Raw genomic sequence first — 18004 nt, 5'->3', positions numbered from 1 at the left:
TTACCCCTTATTGGGGCAGAACAGCCCTATTGGGTCGATTTAATGGTTAAATGATTCCCTTTTCTCTGTAATAATAAAACAGTACCTGTACTTGATCCCAACTAAGATATAATTACCCCTTATTGGGGCAGAACAGCCCTATTGGGTTTATTTAATGGTTAAATGATTCCCTTTTCTCTGTAATAATAAAACAGTACCTGTACATGATCCCAACTAAGATATAATTACCCCTTATTGGGGCAGAACAGCCCTATTGGGTTTATTTAATGGTTAAATGATTCCCTTTTCTCTGTAATAATAAAACAGTACCTGTACTTGATCCCAACTAAGATATAATTACCCCTTATTGGGGGCAGAACAGCCCTATTGGGTTTATTTAATGGTTAAATGATTCCCTTTTCTCTGTAATAATAAAACAGTACCTGTACTTGATCCCAACTAAGATATAAATAATCCTTATTGTATGCAAAACAACCCTATTGGGTTTAATTTATGTTTTAATGATTTTTCAGTAGACTTAAGGTATGGAGATCCAAATTACGGAACGACCCCATATCCGGAATACCCTTGGTCCCGAGCATTCTGGATAACGGGTCCTATACCTGTACTACAAGCAAAATGAAAGGTATTTTCAAGTAAAAAAAAAAATGTTTTCTTGCAATGGCTTTATGTACAAATTCTTTAAAGACATCTTCATTTCTCAGAGTTTCCATCCCTCCAACATCGATGATGTTCTTTAATGGGTACCGCTCATTCTATAGGACCACCCACGGGTACAGACACCCAGACACTTAAATAACGGAGGCGCAAAAGGCTATTCCGTCAAACCAACTAACACATTGTTTGTAAAAGCAACCTGTATGTATAACATGTGGCATTAAGGCAAACTAACACTCCATAGGGTTTACAAATATTTAAATTCCTTTCATGCCTTTGCACAAGTCCATGTTTTAAAGGGGCACAAAACTCACATTTGATTCTGAGCTCAGCGGATTTGTCCCTTCAGTAACTTGAATGGCCACTGCCAGGACCCTTCAGGGCAGTTAGCATGTATGACCAATAATTGCCTGACCATAAATGACCTGTAATTTGTTGTCTTATTCCATGGTCACTAGGTCTTCACTTGACTGACAGCTTTTCATAAGGACATATGACCTATTTGTATGCCTTATTTGACTCTGTTAGGGTATGAGACACCCCGGTAACACTTACTGCCTCAACCGGATAAATATACGAGAGCTCAGACAGCAACTGCCGGCAGCGAATCGTAAGTTGAGCGTTGGTCTTTAAAAACTGCTCCCTGCGACAAGAGGACATTTATATGAGATTAGTATCTGGAAATATGCATGATAAACTTGAATGCCTGTATTAATAAGACCGAATAGCATTTTTTAGAAGAAAAAAAAGAACTTTTGTAGTTGACATGTCTTGGGACTTCTTTATATTGGCTATGGAGATAATTAGACCCTAAGCAAAAATAAAGAAGCAGCTCTAGCACTATATCCCATTAGCAGGGGAAATTAAGAGCAGTGATAAACTGGGCCTAGGGCCTACCATAGAACATAACATCCAGGGCCTACTCTCACAACTATGGGAGACAATGCCAAATGGCATAGGGGTTATATAGGCTTGTAACCAATGGGAATGTCATAGGGACCTTAGACTGTAAGCTCACTGGGACAGGGACAGATGGGAATGTGATAAGGACCTTAGATTGTAAGCTCACTGGGGCAGGGACTGATGGGAATGTGATAGGGACCTTAGATTGTAAGCTCACTGGGGCAGGGACTGATGGGAATGTGATAGGGACCTTAGATTGTAAGTTCACTGGGGCAGGGACTGATGGGAATGTGATAGGGACCTTAGATTGTAAGCTCACTGGGGCAGGGACTGATGGGAATGGGATAGGTACCTTAGATTGTAAGCTCACTGGGGCAGGGACTGATGGGAATGTGATAGGGACCTTAGATTGTAAGCTCACTGGGGCAGGGACTGATGGGAATGTGATAGGGACCTTAGATTGTAAGTTCACTGGGGCAGGGACTGATGGGAATGTGATAGGGACCTTAGATTGTAAGCTCACTGGGGCAGGGACTGATGGGAATGGGATAGGTACCTTAGATTGTAAGTTCACTGGGGCAGGGACTGATGGGAATGGGATAGGGACCTTAGATTGTAAGCTCACTGGGACAGGGACTGATGGGAATGGGATAGGGACCTTAGATTGTAAGCTCACTGGGGCAGGGACTGATGGGAATGTAATAGGGATCTTAGATTGTAAGCTCTCTGGGGCAGGGGCTGATGGGAATGATGAATAATCAGAGAGCAGAATTTGTGCATATAATATAAAGAATAATAATATTTAATTCATTTACCGTTTCGCAGTGCATTCTTTCCTTAACTCGCCGAGTGTTTCATTCTGTTTCTGCAGCTTCTCGCGATCAACATTAAACACATTGCCTAAAAAATAAAAATAAATCTAAATGCCACTGACTTTGTACAACACATCGCAGAACATGGAGGGAACTTTGTATTCACAACTCTGGGTTAGGAATCTTTTGTTATTTCATTTACACAACACAGTTTTAGAGTGACACGGAGTTTATACAAAAGGCCGACAATAAAAGTAAAATAAAGCGAGCAGGGGGGCGGGTAGGGGGGTAAAATCCCTGCTATTATCCCCACATATGGCGCCTGATTCAGATATTCAGTTAGAGAATAAAAGTGCAGCGCATTATCACGCTAGGGAGAAATTTACAAGACACGCTTTAATAAAAGCAACGCACAGTGCAGAATGTGTTTAAACGAGATCCAGCTCGACCCAACTTTTATCCCCTGTGAGGAAGGGAGGAAGCTGTGGGCTTATTCACAATGAATTGCCAATTTTCCAAGGATATGAAGATGACACACCTTTCAATGTATCCTGGCCTGAAATCGGCCAGATCTCAATCGGGCAGGTTAGAAAATCTAGTCGGATCGGGGGCCGCATTGGCTCGTTGATGCGGTCCACGGACCGACTTTTCCTATACCCGTTGTTATAATTCGATCGAATTAGCCTGGATTCTCCTGATATTCCCCACCCATAGGTGGGGATATCGGGAGAAGATCCGCTCGCTTGGCAATATCGCCAAACGAGCGGATCTTCCCGTGTATGGGCACCTTAACTCCTTACTGACTGAAGTTCCTAGGGGTGTTTAAGTAGCGATAACAGGCCCAAAGACAGATAAGCAGAATTCCATTGTATACTACAGAGTTTATCTGTTATCTGCTATGTAACCTGTGCCTTTTCTCCTTTTTATGGCTTTGAACGGCTGCCCCCGGAGCTACACAGCAGCAAAGGCACCAGTTGTACCAGTGCAGGGCAACATTACATTATATTTTTTGGTGTTACTGCCCCTTCAATGTGCCCAAAAAGATACATTGATCCCCGATTGTTCTCCCCAAAAAATGACATTATTGACCATTCTGTGGCTTGCTGAGAGGAGGGAGAAGGAACTTGGTGATGCCGGGTCTTGACGCCAACCCAACTGAACCACTGTGGGATGAATTTGAAGCCCAAAGCCTGACCCAAAACCACAGAGGCTAAATGGAAGAAACTTCAAGCAACTATGTCCCAACATTAAATTGGTTGTTAACTTTTAGTATGATAACTGGAGAGAGTCTTCCAGTCTTCTTTTTTATTATGTGTGGCTTATAAATTGATTACTTTTTTTAGTCAGCAACTCTCCGGTTTGGAATTTCACCAGCTATCTGGTTGCTAGGGTCCGAATTACCTTAGCAATCAGGGAGTCAATTGAATGAGATGGAATATGAATAGGAGAGGGGCTGAATGGAAAGAGAATAAAAAGTAACAACAACAATTAGGGAGGCACCGAACCTAGTTTCTCGGGGTCGGCCGAACCCCCAAATCCATTCCAAGGGATTTGGCCACAGAATCCTAATTAGCATATACTTATTAGGATCCGGAAGGGGTAAATGTCGCTTTGCAGTGAAATAATTTTCACTTCCTTGTTCACGCGGACATTTAACCCTTTCAAATCCTAATTATCCATTCTATAACATACTAAAAGTTAACTTGAACTACACCTTGAAATGGGAATCTTTCCAGAAGGGATGGGGTTGTTATAGCAGCAGAGGAAGGGGGCAACTTTGTATTAGTCACCTTAAGGTGCCCATACACGGCTGATTCCAGCATAGACCGATCTGGCAGCTTATCTGCCCGTGTATGGGCACTAACGACGGGCCTGCCCGACCGACATCTGGCCTGAAATTGGCCAGATCTTGATCGGGCACCGCATCGAAACCGAATTAGCCCGATATCACCCACCCGTAGGTGGGGATATGGGGAGAAGATCAGCTCGTTTGGTGACCTCGCCAAGCAAGCGGATCTTAGCGTGTATGGCCACCTTTAGTCTAGGAATAAGACGTTGGCCGGGCAAGGATAGTAACCATACTTGGGTCTGTGAATAAGGACTGTCCCACTACAAACTGGTTAGTTATGGCTGGACAGGACTCTCCCTTTACTTACGTCTGTCATTTAGTAACCTCTGCTCCTTCTGCAGAATTTCCATCTCCCGTCCCAAGGATTTCTTCTGCCTCTCCAGTTCATCTTGAAGCACCAGTATTTTGAGGCGTAAACATTCACTCTCTTTTTTCTGGGGAAACAGGAAACATGTTTTTATATTGCCGGTAAGAACCACGCACTTTGCAGTCTATTTCTGATAAACCTGTGCCAGAGGTCAAAAATTTACCTTCACTTGGTGCTTCTTATTGTATATGCCACTATTGCCCAGATTTTACAGCTTTTTTTGTGATATAACCAAACTAAAGGCAGGCAAGGGGCATGCTGGGATATTCATTATATCTACATTTAGGTGGTACAAGCCTTAATTTCTTTCCTCCCCTGCAAGCTGAGGATGGCCATTCATATGCTGATAACCAGCTGCCAAACCTTATCTCCCCAAAGTCAACAGCTATATGGAGTCAGCCAGAAGTACCAACTGATAAATGTTGGGAATTGGTGAGCCATCCCAGTTGGCTTAAGGTCACACCGGAAGATATATTTCTGCAGGATAATGGTCCTAAACATGCACTGAACTGGTGCCAAGCATACTCCTAGCTACCTATTTATGGATGAGCAAGAAGAAATGATTTGGGTGGGTTCTTCATAGAATACCTTTGGGAACATTGTAGGCCCCAAACCCGCAGGTCTGCCTGATAAATTACTTCTGCCGGTCATAGGCCTAACTCCTTCCAGTGCCCTCCCCAATGGAGACATTATCACCCTGTCTCAGCCCCTCCAGCAAAACTGTTCCTACCCCTCAGTCCATAACTGACATTACTAGAAATGGTAGGGCAGGGAGGAAGATGCTAAATCCTGGGGTCCAGGATTTGGATGAAGGATCAGGCACCCAGGAGGGTTCCAGGAAGAAGACTGTGACATTGTGGCCGTATGTTCCTACAGTAGTACCCCAGGCAAGTGGAGTTTTCAAAGAACAGGGAAACCTGCGCAGCATCTCAGGTAAGCAGATCATTATCACTGGGGGGGAGCCTAAAACTTAAGCATCCCCCAGTGATTATGCCTTTTCTTTACCTTAAAGCATCTGAAAGCTCTCTTTAACTCTGCAATCTCTATAAGAAAGACCCACTCTTCCACTCAGTATTGTCTTTCTTCTCCGGTATCGCAGCTTTTTTGGCTTCAGCCTTTTCAGTGTTCCATGACGTCAACCACTTCCATTTCTATCCTCCCACACCCCATCCCTGGGCGCAGAGCACATACACTTTTCCAAGTACATATGTGTCCCTCAACGCCTCAAATCTAAGCAGAAGGTTTGGACAGTTAAACTAGACAACATGGCGGTCATGGGGTTTGATGAACTTTCGGATGCATAACTATGCCTTTATTTCAGTGCTTTCAAGATAGAAGACTATCTATGGACAAAAAGGTTGAGATATTCTCCGTTAAGGCAAAAGACTTAAGATATTTTGACTGTAAACACTATGTATGTAGAAAAATGCATGTATTCGTTTTCCCACTAATAAAATGATGTGTGCTGTGCTCGTCAATAAGGAGTCCATATGGCTTAGAGGCATTATCCTTGGAGGAGGCATATCAAGGATCTGTGTAATACAATACACATTCAGCAGCAGTTCACACAGGAGATGTGAGACTTTAGCAATTTCACACTTAACTACATAACTGCATTTGGTGTATTATTCAATTATAGGGAAAATATGTTTTTAATGTATTCATAGCTTTTGGGCTATCGGTATTTTACATTAAATGAAATTCATCCCAGCTGATATACGTACAGACGTTCCATCAGATCTAAAGGAAAGCGGGGCATACCTTTACTTGTGTAATCCAAAACTGGGAAAATGTATGTGTGGCATCAGAAATGCCCCTAGGGCCTTAGCAATGGGGGCAAAATACTGCAAACAGAACTCTATTGGTTTGTACTCAGTGACGGTATTATTCTAACGGTCCACAAAAGAACCAAGTGTGCCCCCAACGATAGAACCGACGTTTATTCAAAACACATGTATTTTTATACTTTAGCATTACTGAAAATAGTTTTTTTTCCTGGGCTTCTGAACGATACTGTTTCTTTGATTATTAACTGCTGAAGATACAAGGTCACTCCCCATGAAAACTGCCATAAAGGTCTGAGACGTCCAGCACTAGCCCTGTAAGCGTTGTTCTAGTTTCTAGTAACCCATACAGAACTCCACAAGAGCCCATTGTGTGCATTACATACCTACTAAAACCCCCCACATCACTAGTGTACACCTTTACGCATTACTGACATCCCCCTTTCTTCCTCTACCATCAGTGCTCTGCTCCATTCTATTGAATTGTCTAAAGTGTTGATATAAATCGAAATTTAACACAAGACCAACACACAGGGCATATATAGGAAATGGACTGTGCCTATTAAAAAACAATTCAACTATAGTTTTTATGTCTTACAGTATTGGAAGCATTTTTATTTTACATATGATCTTACCTCCTTGGTTCTTCAGAATACCTAACCCCTAACCTGAGATAGACAATAGGCAAATCTATGAGTTGTCTATCAGTTACCTTCTGTGGTTTGCCATCAGAGCGTTGTTATGGCCACTAATTATGTTGCAGATTCCCTTCCAAGACCTGAATTTGCTAAATATGTCAATGTTTGGCCTAAAACTGCCCAGCCCATGGGTTTCAGGCACACCTGTGTAATGCCTATCTTTTCTATCTCTATTCCCACCTATTAGCTGTTTGCCTTTCCCTGTAAGTTGTGATCAGAATGTTCTGGTCCCACTCACTGCTTGAGATAGATTCCCCCCACTCCCCATAAGCTTCCATCAAAATGTTCTAGACCAGCCTACTGCTTGAGTTACAGATTTCCCACCCCTCTCCCTGTTAGGTTCCATCAAAGTATTCTAGTCCCATCCACTGCTTGAGTTACAGCTTCCCTGCCCCTCCCTATGTAAGCTTCCATTAGAGGGTTCTAGTCCCATCCACTGCTTGAGTTACAGCTTCCCTGCCCCTCCCTATGTAAGCTTCCATTAGAGGGTTCTAGTCCCACCCACTGCTTGAGTTAAGGATTCCCAGCCCCTCCCTATGGAAGCTTCCATCAGAGTGTTCCAGCCCCACCCACTGCTTGAGTTACAGGTTCCCTGCCCCTCCCTATGGAAGCTTCCATCAGAGTGTTCTAGTCCCACCCACTGCTTGAGTTACAGGTTCCCTGCTCTTCCCTATGGAAGCTTCCATCAGTGTCCTAGTCTCACCCACTGCTTGAGTTACAGGTTACCTGCTCCTCCCTATGGAAGCTTCCATCAGAGTTTTCTAGTCCCCCCCACTGATTCAGTTACAGGTTCCCTGTCCCTCCCTATGTAATCTTCGTTCATTGTTCTAGTCTCACCCACTGCTTGAGTTACAGGTTCCCTGCCCCTCCCTATGTAAGGTTCCATCAGCGTTCTAGACCCACCCACTACTTAAGTTACATATTCCATGCCCCTTCCAACGGAAGCTTCCATCAGAGTGTTCCATCAGTGTTCTAGTCCCACTCACTGCTTAAGTTATGGATTCCATGCCCCTCCCTATATAAGCTTCCATCAGAGTGTTCTAGTCCCACCCACTGCTTGAGTTACAGTTTCCCTGCCCCTCCCTATGTAAGCTTCCATCAGAGTATTCTAGTCCCACCCACTGCTTGAGTTACAGACTCCCCTGCCCTACAACCACAACCAAGGTACCTCTGGCCGCAATATATAAAGTTACTTTTTGTTTTTTAACTTATATAAGAACTTTACACTTATTTCATAAAGCTCAATTTGCCTGGGTAACAATCATCCATGGGAACAAGTCTGATTTCTACTTTCCTTCTCTGTTGTTAAAGGAACAGTAACACCAAAAAATGAAAGTGTATAAAAGTAACTAAAATATAATGTGCTGCTGCCCTGCACTGGTAAAAGTTGTGTGTTTACTTCAGAAAGTCTACTATAATTTATATAAATAAGCTGCTATGTAGCCATGGAGGCAGCCATCCAAAGGAGAAAAGGCCCAGGCACATAGCAGATAACAGATAAAACACTATTGTATTCTACAGAGCTTATCTGTTATCTGCTATGTAACCTGTGCCTCTTCTCCTTTTTTCCAGCTTGAATGGCTGCCCCCGTGGCTACACAGCAGCTTATTATATAAATTATAGTAGTGTTACTGTAGCAAACGCACCAGTTTTACCAGTGCAGGGCAACAGTGCATTATATATTTATTACTTTAAAGTGCTTTCATTTTTTAGTGTTACTGTTCCTTTAATGTACAATTTACACTAATTACCAGTTCATTGCAAGAAGAGGTCAGTCGGAGTTTTTCTTCGATCTCTTTTCCAATTTTTAGAACGGTCACTTGCGTCTGCTTGATTGCACACTGAGCCCGGTGGAGTCTGAAGGAGAAAACAAACAAAAAAATAACTCCAAATTGGTCAAGGAATAGAAAACTACATGTTTCTGGATAACATAATGATTGGGGCCCCTGGAGCAGTAATGTCAGGGTTGCATTCAGTTTGTAAGCTATTAGGAAATGGATTATACTGACCAATTATAAACCTATGCATTTATTTTATGAAAGTAATGTCATCACATAGCAGCATGGCTTTTTCTAGGGGTGAGAAGACGCAAATCTTCCTAAAATCACCATCAGCTTAAGTGGTTTAAAAATGATCTCCATTGGCCTCTGGAGCAGTGGAAACACATTCTCTGGGTAAATGTATTTTTACATGCTCAGTTCTCAGACCTCACCTCAACTGAACCACTGTGGGATGAACTGGAACTTTAACTGAAAGCCAACCAATATCTAGTAGAGTGCCATCCCATAATTGTAGAGGAAGTATTAGCAGCAAAGGCAGGAGGAGCTCCATATTATTATCCTTGTTTTCAGAATGAGAAGTTGGATGGGCAGGTGTCCCAATACTTCTGCCTTTTCCTTATTATCCCTGGTTTCAAAATGAGAAGTTGGATGGGCAGGTCTCCCAATACTTCTGCCCTTTCCTTATTATCCTTGGTTTCAAAATGAGAAGTTGTGCAGACGGGTGTCCCAATACTTCTCATTCTAAAACAAAGGATAATAGGAAAAAGTATTGGGACACCTACCTGTCCCAATACTTCTGCTTTTTCCTTATTATCCTTGGTTTCAAAATGAGAAGTTGGATGGGCAGGTGTCCCAATACTTCTGCCTTTTCCTTATTATCCTTGGTTTTAGAATAAGAAGTTGGATGGGCAGGTCTCCCAATACTTCTGCCTTTTCCTTATTATCCTTGGTTTAAGAAAAAGAAGTTATGCGTGCAGGTGTTTCAATACTTCTGTCCTTTCCTTATTATCCTTGGTTTTAGAATGAGAAGTTGGATGGGCAGGTCTCCCAATACTTCTGCCCTTTCCTTATTATCCTTGGTTTCAAAATGAGAAGTTGTGCAGACGGGTGTCCCAATACATCTCATTCTAAAACAAAGAATAATAGGAAAAAGTATTGGGACACCTACCTGTCCCAATATTTCTGCCTTTTCCTTATTATCCTTGGTTTCAAAATGAGAAGTTGGATGGGCAGGTGTCCCAATACTTCTGCCTTTTCCTTATTATCCTTTATTTCAGAATGAGAAGTTGGATGGGCAGGTCTCCCAATACTTCTGCCCTTTCCTTATTATCCTTGGTTTAAGAAAAAGAAGTTATGCATGCAGGTGTCTCAATACTTCTGTCCTTTCCTTATTAGCCTTGGTTTCAAAATGAGAAGTTGGATAGGCAGGTCTCCCAATACTTCTGCCCTTTCCTTATTAGCCTTGGTTTCAAAATGAGAAGTTGTGCAGATGGGTGTCCCAATACTTCTCATCCTGAAACCAAGGATAATAAGGAAAAGTATTGGGACACCTGCCTGTCCAACTTCTGCCTTTTCCTTATTATCCTTGGTGTTAGAATAAAAAGGCAGAAGTTCAACGGGTAGGTATCCCTATACTTCTGCCTTTTCCTTATTATCCTTGGTGTTACAATAAAAAGGCAGAAGTTCGATGGGTAGGTGTCCCTATACTTCTGCCTTTTCCTTATTATCCTTGGTGTTAGAATAAAAAGGCAGAAGTTCAACGGGTAAGTGTCCCTATACTTCTGCCTTTTCCTTATTATCCTTGGTTTCAAAATGCAAAGTTGGACAGGCAGGTGTCCCAATGCTTCTGCCTTTCCCTTATTTATGGTTGCTTAGAATGGTGCAGATGAAAAAAAAACAATTAAAACTGAAAGGGAAGGACGTTTCCCCATTAGCATAGCAAGGGTTTCTGTATTGTGAAGGAATTCTCCACTAACAGAGAGACAGAGGGGTTCAAAAATATGCTAGATGCCTCTCTAGGATAGAAGAGCACATAGACTTCTTACTTATCAATCAATAAACTGCAGCTGATCAAGGCTGTAGGTAGGCTGTGATAAGAAGGGCATTAGAAGAATCCACAGCTCAGGAACTAAGAGAACCATCTTGTTTAACATTACTGCACATCTTTAATGTCATTCCGCATCTGGAGACTGGATACTTATGAAGCACTTAAGGGAAAGCTTGAGGGCCAATATCGTTGTATGACTATTATTAAAGGGGATACATGTGGTGTAAACATGTAAACAACGCTACGAGGGTCTTTGGTCGGTACACTTCTACATTTTTCTGTCTCTATAAGAGAAATTAATAATGGCTTTGAAGCTGGTAATATGTTCCATTAAACGCTCTGTAAAAAAAAAAACTCCAGCAGGCACTGGTTAGGATAAAAAATAATGATTCTGGGAGAATCGAAAAACACATGTTCTTTCTAAGAGAGCTTGTTAGAAGTTATTAAACATTCTTCCCAACAAATGTACTGAGATAAAGCCTTTATATAAACCCTCATAAAACATGTGGCTCTAACAGCTTCAGTCAACCACATCGGGCTGCAGTGAACCATCAAGGAAAGAGCTTATAGCACAGGGGGTGCTTCCTACCAGAGGCCGAGGCTTAGGGAAAAGATGTGGGGATATCAATAACGATTGCATCAGTGACAGGTATTCCGTCAGGAAGGAACAGCACAAATCTTCCTGCGCTCGGGAGACCAGCCTACGGCACCGATAGTTAATGGTGGAAGAGGTTTCGCTCAGGCGCAGGCTACAAATCAAAGCGTGGGTGAGGTTCCAGGTTAGCTACAAGTGTTTCATGCAATTAAACGGCAGTGATTGAGATTCCATCACCGGAACACATGGAATAATGAGCTCAATGTGTGCACAGGTGTCTTACATTATATTGCAGTTCCCTGTAATGAATTCAATAAAAGCAAAAACAAAAAAAACACTCGCAAGAGTCGCCAAGCGAGACTAAGCCCACCAGCGGTGAAGTTTTATCCCCCCCAACAATTCTTAATTGTAGGGATGTCTCAGATTCCTAAAAAGGCTGAAACATTAGTAGAAGTCTATAGCGACATGTACAATACATATGGATGCCCATTGACCCCTACTGACATCTATGTACCTTGGGTATCGGTCAGTTTGGCCGATGAACCATGTTGGCCAGTGCTTGGTATGTCGGTAGACGTAAACAGTTTATGTTTGCCTTTATGTTTTCCAATCTTTCAGACCAAAATTGCAACCCATGTTGTCCTGGGGGATGAGTAGCTATATAGAGCTTTAGGAGGACTATCTGCATTTAAGACCTAGTTTTAAAATGAAATTTAGGAAAACAAACCCCACAAATGATCCAAACATTCGGGGGCCCATTTACAAAACCTCGATTAAGTATTTATGAGATAAAATCGTATTTTTTCTAACTTATCGAAAATTTCAGAATGTCCATGATAATTTTGTTAAAATTCCACAACTTTTTTGTGGTTTTTGTTAAGTTCCACAAAAAAGTCGTAGTTTTTGAATATTTTGGAATTCATTCAAGTTTTGGTATCGCGACTATCTTTTCGCCAGGTTGGATCTGTCGAGTGCCATTGAGTCCTATGGGAGGCTTCCAAAATCATACATTGATGGTTTCGTGCTGTTTACGAACGTTCTGATCGGAAAATTTTGTGACTTTCGGAAGGCAATTATGATATTTTCGTACAACCGATAAAAGATTTCGTGACATCAGAATTTGGTGGTTACTCAGAATTTTTTCCATATCGTAATTCTAAGCCTAAAATATTCAGACTTTAGTGAATGGGCCCCTTGATCTGGTTTCTAATTGGTGGGATCACTGGAGCTACTTCATCGTTCTAATTTGATCGACCATGACTTGAGCACCATGGCACTGATCTGCATTCCTAAGGGGGAAAGCCTGTGGAGTTGCACACATTCAACAGAAAAATACAATGGATGCCTCCATGTTATAATGATTTCTAGCATGACAACCATATACGCACCTTTGTCTTTGCATCCCCAGAAACATCAGAACCTCTAGTCTAGTCCACACATGTAGCTTTTTAGAAATCTACCGAGATCTTTTACCATGTCTTATGTGTTATCTGCAATATGCAGGTGGGATTTGGTGGCTACTGCAAGTTTATTTGATCCAAAGGTTCTCAACATAGGTCAGAAGGTCGGTCCACTTTTATTTTTCAGTTTAGACTTAATGTAGCATTTTAATTAGAAGCATCCAATGAACTGAGTGGCTGAGAACTTGTATTCATTTCCGAAAAGGCTGAAGGAGAGCATCAACTTGAATGTAATGCTGATATTAGACAAGCTCTGATCTATGGAAGAAAGGTCTCGGGTTCATCGTCCCACTGAGACTGTTTATTTTCATTTTATACTAATCACCGCTGAGTTGGTAATATATATATAAAGGATACATACTAGCTAGACAATACAGTGCTGGTTTATTATGATAAAAGCCTAATAGCGCAAGATTTTGGGAGATTGTATTTATCTGGATGTTTTCATGTTTCTTGCCGAGATCAATTAATGAGATAGGTCTGTACCTTTTGCAATGCCCTCCTTTTAAAGTAGACATTCCAACATTTAATGCAGTTAAATTGCAGACTGTCTTAAGGTAAAATCTGTCTGAAACACAAAGCTCAGCGATGGCATGCAGGTTAGGTAGCAATCCCACACATCATCGCTGACCTTCCAATGAAGCAGAGGAAGCCTGGCAGTCTTCCAAAGGCACCTCAAACAGTTATGAGCCCAATAGGTTCAAGTCTCTGATCTGTTAAGTGGCGAGTACTCATCTGGCACAAGGGTGACATTAGCTGTTTCTTCCCTTCTCTTCTTCCACAAGGCTCTTGGCTTAGGGCTTGTGAGTTTACTACAAGCTGAAGGCTTTCTAAACTATTGAGTGATGGTGTGTGGTTTAGGTGGCAAGTCTACATGCCATCACTGACCTTCCAGTGTCTGATAGGATCTTCCATAATGGCACGGGCAACTTTTATGAGCCCAGAAGATCCAGGTCTACGGTTAAAGCGGTGAGTACTCCTCTAGAACTAGGTTAACATCAGCTGGCTTCATTTCCCCTTCTTCATTTCCCCAATGCCCTTGGCTAGGACCTGTGCATTTACCCCAAGCTAAAGGCTTTCTGCACTAAGCTTATTCATGGAGTGGGAGTTAGGTTTTAAGCCGGTGCCTCTATACTGACCTTTCAATGAAGCAAAGGAGGAGAGCAGAGGAAACAAATGTCCCCAGAAGGTTAAGCAGTCTGGTAGAACTCCATGAAATCAATTGAGGGCGTGAAAACCATGACCCTTCAGGACACAGTGGAGAGGGTCTACATCTTGTAAGCACATAATTATATTTTTCCATTGGCTTTCAATAGGCATGAAAACCTAAAGTGAACGTCTACATTAAGTTTCTGGAACCTCGGAAAACAAACGATGCTTCCGAATCTTTACAGGTCTTCCACAATGGCACTGGCAATTTTTATGAGTCTAGAAGATCCAGGTCTACGGTTAAAGTGGCAAGTACTCCTCTAGAACTAGGATGACATCAGCTGGCTCTACTCTTCTTTTCTACAATACCCTTGGCTAGGACCTGTGCATTTACCCCAAGCTAAAGGCTTTAGTCATGGCGTGGGGGTTAAGTTTTAAGCCTGTGCCTCTATACTGCCATTCCAATAAAGCAAAGGAGGATTAATGGAAGAGACTTCCAAAATGGCAGAGGAAACAAATGTCCCCAGAAGGTTAAGCAGTCTAGTAGAACTCCATTAAAACAACGGAGGGTGTGAAAACCATGACCCTTCAGGACACAGTGGAGAGGGTCTACATCTTGTAGACACAGAATTATATTTTTCATTTACTTTAAATAGGGATGAAAACCTATATGCTAAGTTTTTCGAACCTTGGAAAATGAAAGATGCCTCCGAATCTTTACGGGTCTTCCATAATGGCATTGGCAACTTTTATGAGCCTAGAAAATCCAGGTCTACAGTTAAAGTGGAGAGTACTCCTCTAGAACTAGGATAACATCAGCTGGCTCTATCAATGACAACAAGTCTCGCATGATGAGACTTGGCGTCGGCGGCGGGCCGGATTAAAAAGGCAAAGGGGCCGGATGTGGCCCGCGGGCCGTAGTTTGCCCACCCCTGGTCTACATCTTGTAGGCACAGAATTATATTTTTCCATTTACTTTCAATAGTGATGAAAACCTAAAGTGAACGTCTACGTTAAGTTTCTGGAACCTCGGAAAACAAAAGATGCCTCCAAATCTTTACGGGTCTTCCATAATGGCGCTGGCAACTTTTATGAGCCTAGAAGATCCAGGTCTGCGATTAAAGTGGTGAGTACTCCTCTAGAACTAGGATGACATCAGCTGGCTCTATCCGTCTTCTTTTCCGCAATGCCCTTGGCTATGACCTGCACATTTACCCCAAGCTAAAGGCTTTAGTCATGGCGTGGGGGTTAGGTTTTAAGCTTGTGCCTCTACACTGACCTTCCAATGAAGGAGGATTAATGGAAGAGACTTCCAAAATGGCAGAGGAAACAAATGTCCCCAGAAGGTTAAGGCAGAACTCCATGAAAACCATGGCCCTTCAGGACACAGTGGAGAGGGTCTACATCTTGTAGGCACAGAATTATATTTTTCATTTACTTTCAATAGGGATAAAAAAAAGTTTCTGGAACCTCGGAAAACGAAAGATGCCTCCGAATCGTTACGTCTGGATGAGGCCACATTTGTGGCTGACTAAATACACGCTAAAGCATATGGTACAGGAACAAGCACTCATGGCTTTGCTCACCCCGAATAAAAAAAAAACAAAAAAACTCCCGCATAAAATAAGTTCCTTTTTACAGTTCTTTTAACAGAACATCTATACTTTCCAGACTTCTTCATAACTAATTTAAGAAGGAAAATAGTTGGCCAAGATCACACGTCCTTTTTGCCGGGGTTTATTGCTCTATGAAAGCGAAGGCCCATAAACTTCATGCTTCTAACGGTTCAGGTGAAACATGCCGCACTCGTAAAGGGGCTGATGGATAGAAAAACGTGCGTAGAAAGGGAATCGGATCAGTTCAGTCCACTAATATATAGCACATACGGAACAGGTTTGTGTAAAAGCCAAATATTGCAAGAACCTGAGTGCAGTGGAGGTTAATAGACATTATAACAGCTACGCAGCCGGTCTATGAAGTACAGGGCGATGGAATTAGGAAGCAGAAACCATAAACACACCAAAGGTATCAACGGCAACATAGAAAAGAAGATCAGTGGGAAGTTCTGGTACCCAGAAAACCCTTGTCCAGAAATAACTTTTAGTATGTTATAGAATGGCCAATTCTAAGCAACTTTTCAATTGGTCTTCATTATTTATTGTCTACAGTTTTTGAATTTTTTGCCTTATTCTTCACGCTCTTTCCAGCTTTCAAATTGGGGGTCACTGACCCCGGCAACCAAAAAAACTACAATTGTATTGTTACTTTTTATTACTTATCTTTGTACAGGTATAGGAGCTGTTATCCAGAATGCTCGGGACCAAGGGTATTCCGTAATTTGGATCTCCATAACCTTAAGTCTACTAAAAAATCACTAAAACATTAATTAAACCCAATAGGATTGTTTCACATCCAATAAGGGGTAATTATATCTTAGTTGGGATCAAGTACAGGTACTGTTTTATTATTACAGAGAAAAGGGAATCATTTAACCATTAAATAAACCCAATAGGGCTGTTCTGCCCCCAATAAGGGGTAATTATATCTTAGTTGGGATCAAGTACAGGTACTGTTTTATTATTACAGAGAAAAGGGAATCATTTAACCATTAAATAAACCCAATAGGGCTGTTCTGCCCCCAATAAGGGGTAATTATATCTTAGTTGGGATCAAGTACAGGTACTGTTTTATTATTACAGAGAAAAGGGAATCATTTAACCATGAAATAAACCCAATAGGGCTGTTCTGCCCCAATAAGGGGTAATTATATCTTAGTTGGGATCAAGTACAGGTACTGTTTTATTATTACAGAGAAAAGGGAATCATTTAACCATTAAATAAACCCAATAGGGCTGTTCTGCCCCAATAAGGGGTAATTATATCTTAGTTGGGATCAAGTACAGGTACTGTTTTATTATCACAGAGAAAAAGGAAATCAGTTTTAAAATTCTGAATTATTTGATTAAAATGGAGTCTGTGAGAGATGGGCTTTCCGTAATTCGGAGCTTTCTGGATAATGGGTTTCCGGATAAGGGATTCCATAGCTGTACTCAGACCCTCTCCTATTCATGTTCCAGTCACTCATTGCAACTCTACCTTAGCAAGCCCCTGGTTGCTAAGGTAATTTGGAGCCCAGCAACCAGATAACAGCTAACATTCTAAAACCGGAGAGCTGCTGAACAAATAGTAAAATAATTAAAAGAAAAACACAAGTAATAAAAAATTAAGACCAATTGCAAATTGTCTAAGAATATCACTCTCTACATTATACTAAAAATTAAAGGTATGGTGTTTTGATTACAGATAGACCCCATATCCGGAAATCCAGATTATTTGTTTTTATAATCACGTAAAATGTATAGTTTTAACACATGGCGTACGCGCAGCCTGTAGACTATTGCACGCAGGTGGGTACCCAGCCAGCCAGGGGGGGCCCCATTGTGACGTCTTGCTTTGCCTGCACAGGAAGAAAGACATTAGCGATCTCCCTCACTGTATAAACTTGTGCCAAATGATATTGTACTGAGGAATGACTATTTAAATTAAAGGGGATGTTAAATCAATAATGCAATTTTTACTTAAAGGAACAGTAACACCAAAAAATGAAAATGTTTTTTAAGTAATTCAAATATAATGTACTGTTAACCTACATTGGTAAAAGCTGTATGTTTGCTACAGAAACCCTACTATAGTTTATATAAATACCCCGCTGTGTAGCCCTGGGGGCAGCCATTCCTGCACTGGTACAGCTGGGGTGTTTGCTACAGAAACCCTACTATAGTTTATATAAATACCCCGCTGTGTAGCCCCGGGGGCAGCCATTCCTGCACTGGTACAGCTGGGGTGTTTGCTACAGAAACCCTACTATAGTTTATATAAATACCCCGCTGTGTAGCCCCGGG

General features: G+C 41.7%; 1 protein-coding gene across 1 annotated transcript in view; it reads right to left on the bottom strand.

Moving 5' to 3' along the window:
- Positions 1 to 18004, bottom strand: part of uvrag (UV radiation resistance associated) — an 80069-nt gene that overhangs the window by 40449 nt on the left and 21616 nt on the right. The window contains exons 7-10 of the mRNA XM_002941163.5: positions 8822 to 8927; positions 4529 to 4655; positions 2376 to 2460; positions 1213 to 1300 (exon numbers count right to left, since the gene is read on the bottom strand). Of these exons, the coding sequence (XP_002941209.2) occupies positions 1213 to 1300; positions 2376 to 2460; positions 4529 to 4655; positions 8822 to 8927 (406 nt within the window). The remainder of the gene's footprint in view (positions 1 to 1212; positions 1301 to 2375; positions 2461 to 4528; positions 4656 to 8821; positions 8928 to 18004) is intronic.

This window comes from Xenopus tropicalis, chromosome 2 (genome assembly GCF_000004195.4).
Source record: "Xenopus tropicalis strain Nigerian chromosome 2, UCB_Xtro_10.0, whole genome shotgun sequence".
Taxonomy (NCBI): domain Eukaryota; kingdom Metazoa; phylum Chordata; class Amphibia; order Anura; family Pipidae; genus Xenopus; species Xenopus tropicalis.
The sequence above is the reverse complement of the archived record's forward strand: the minus strand, read 5'-3'. Positions and strand labels throughout refer to the sequence as shown.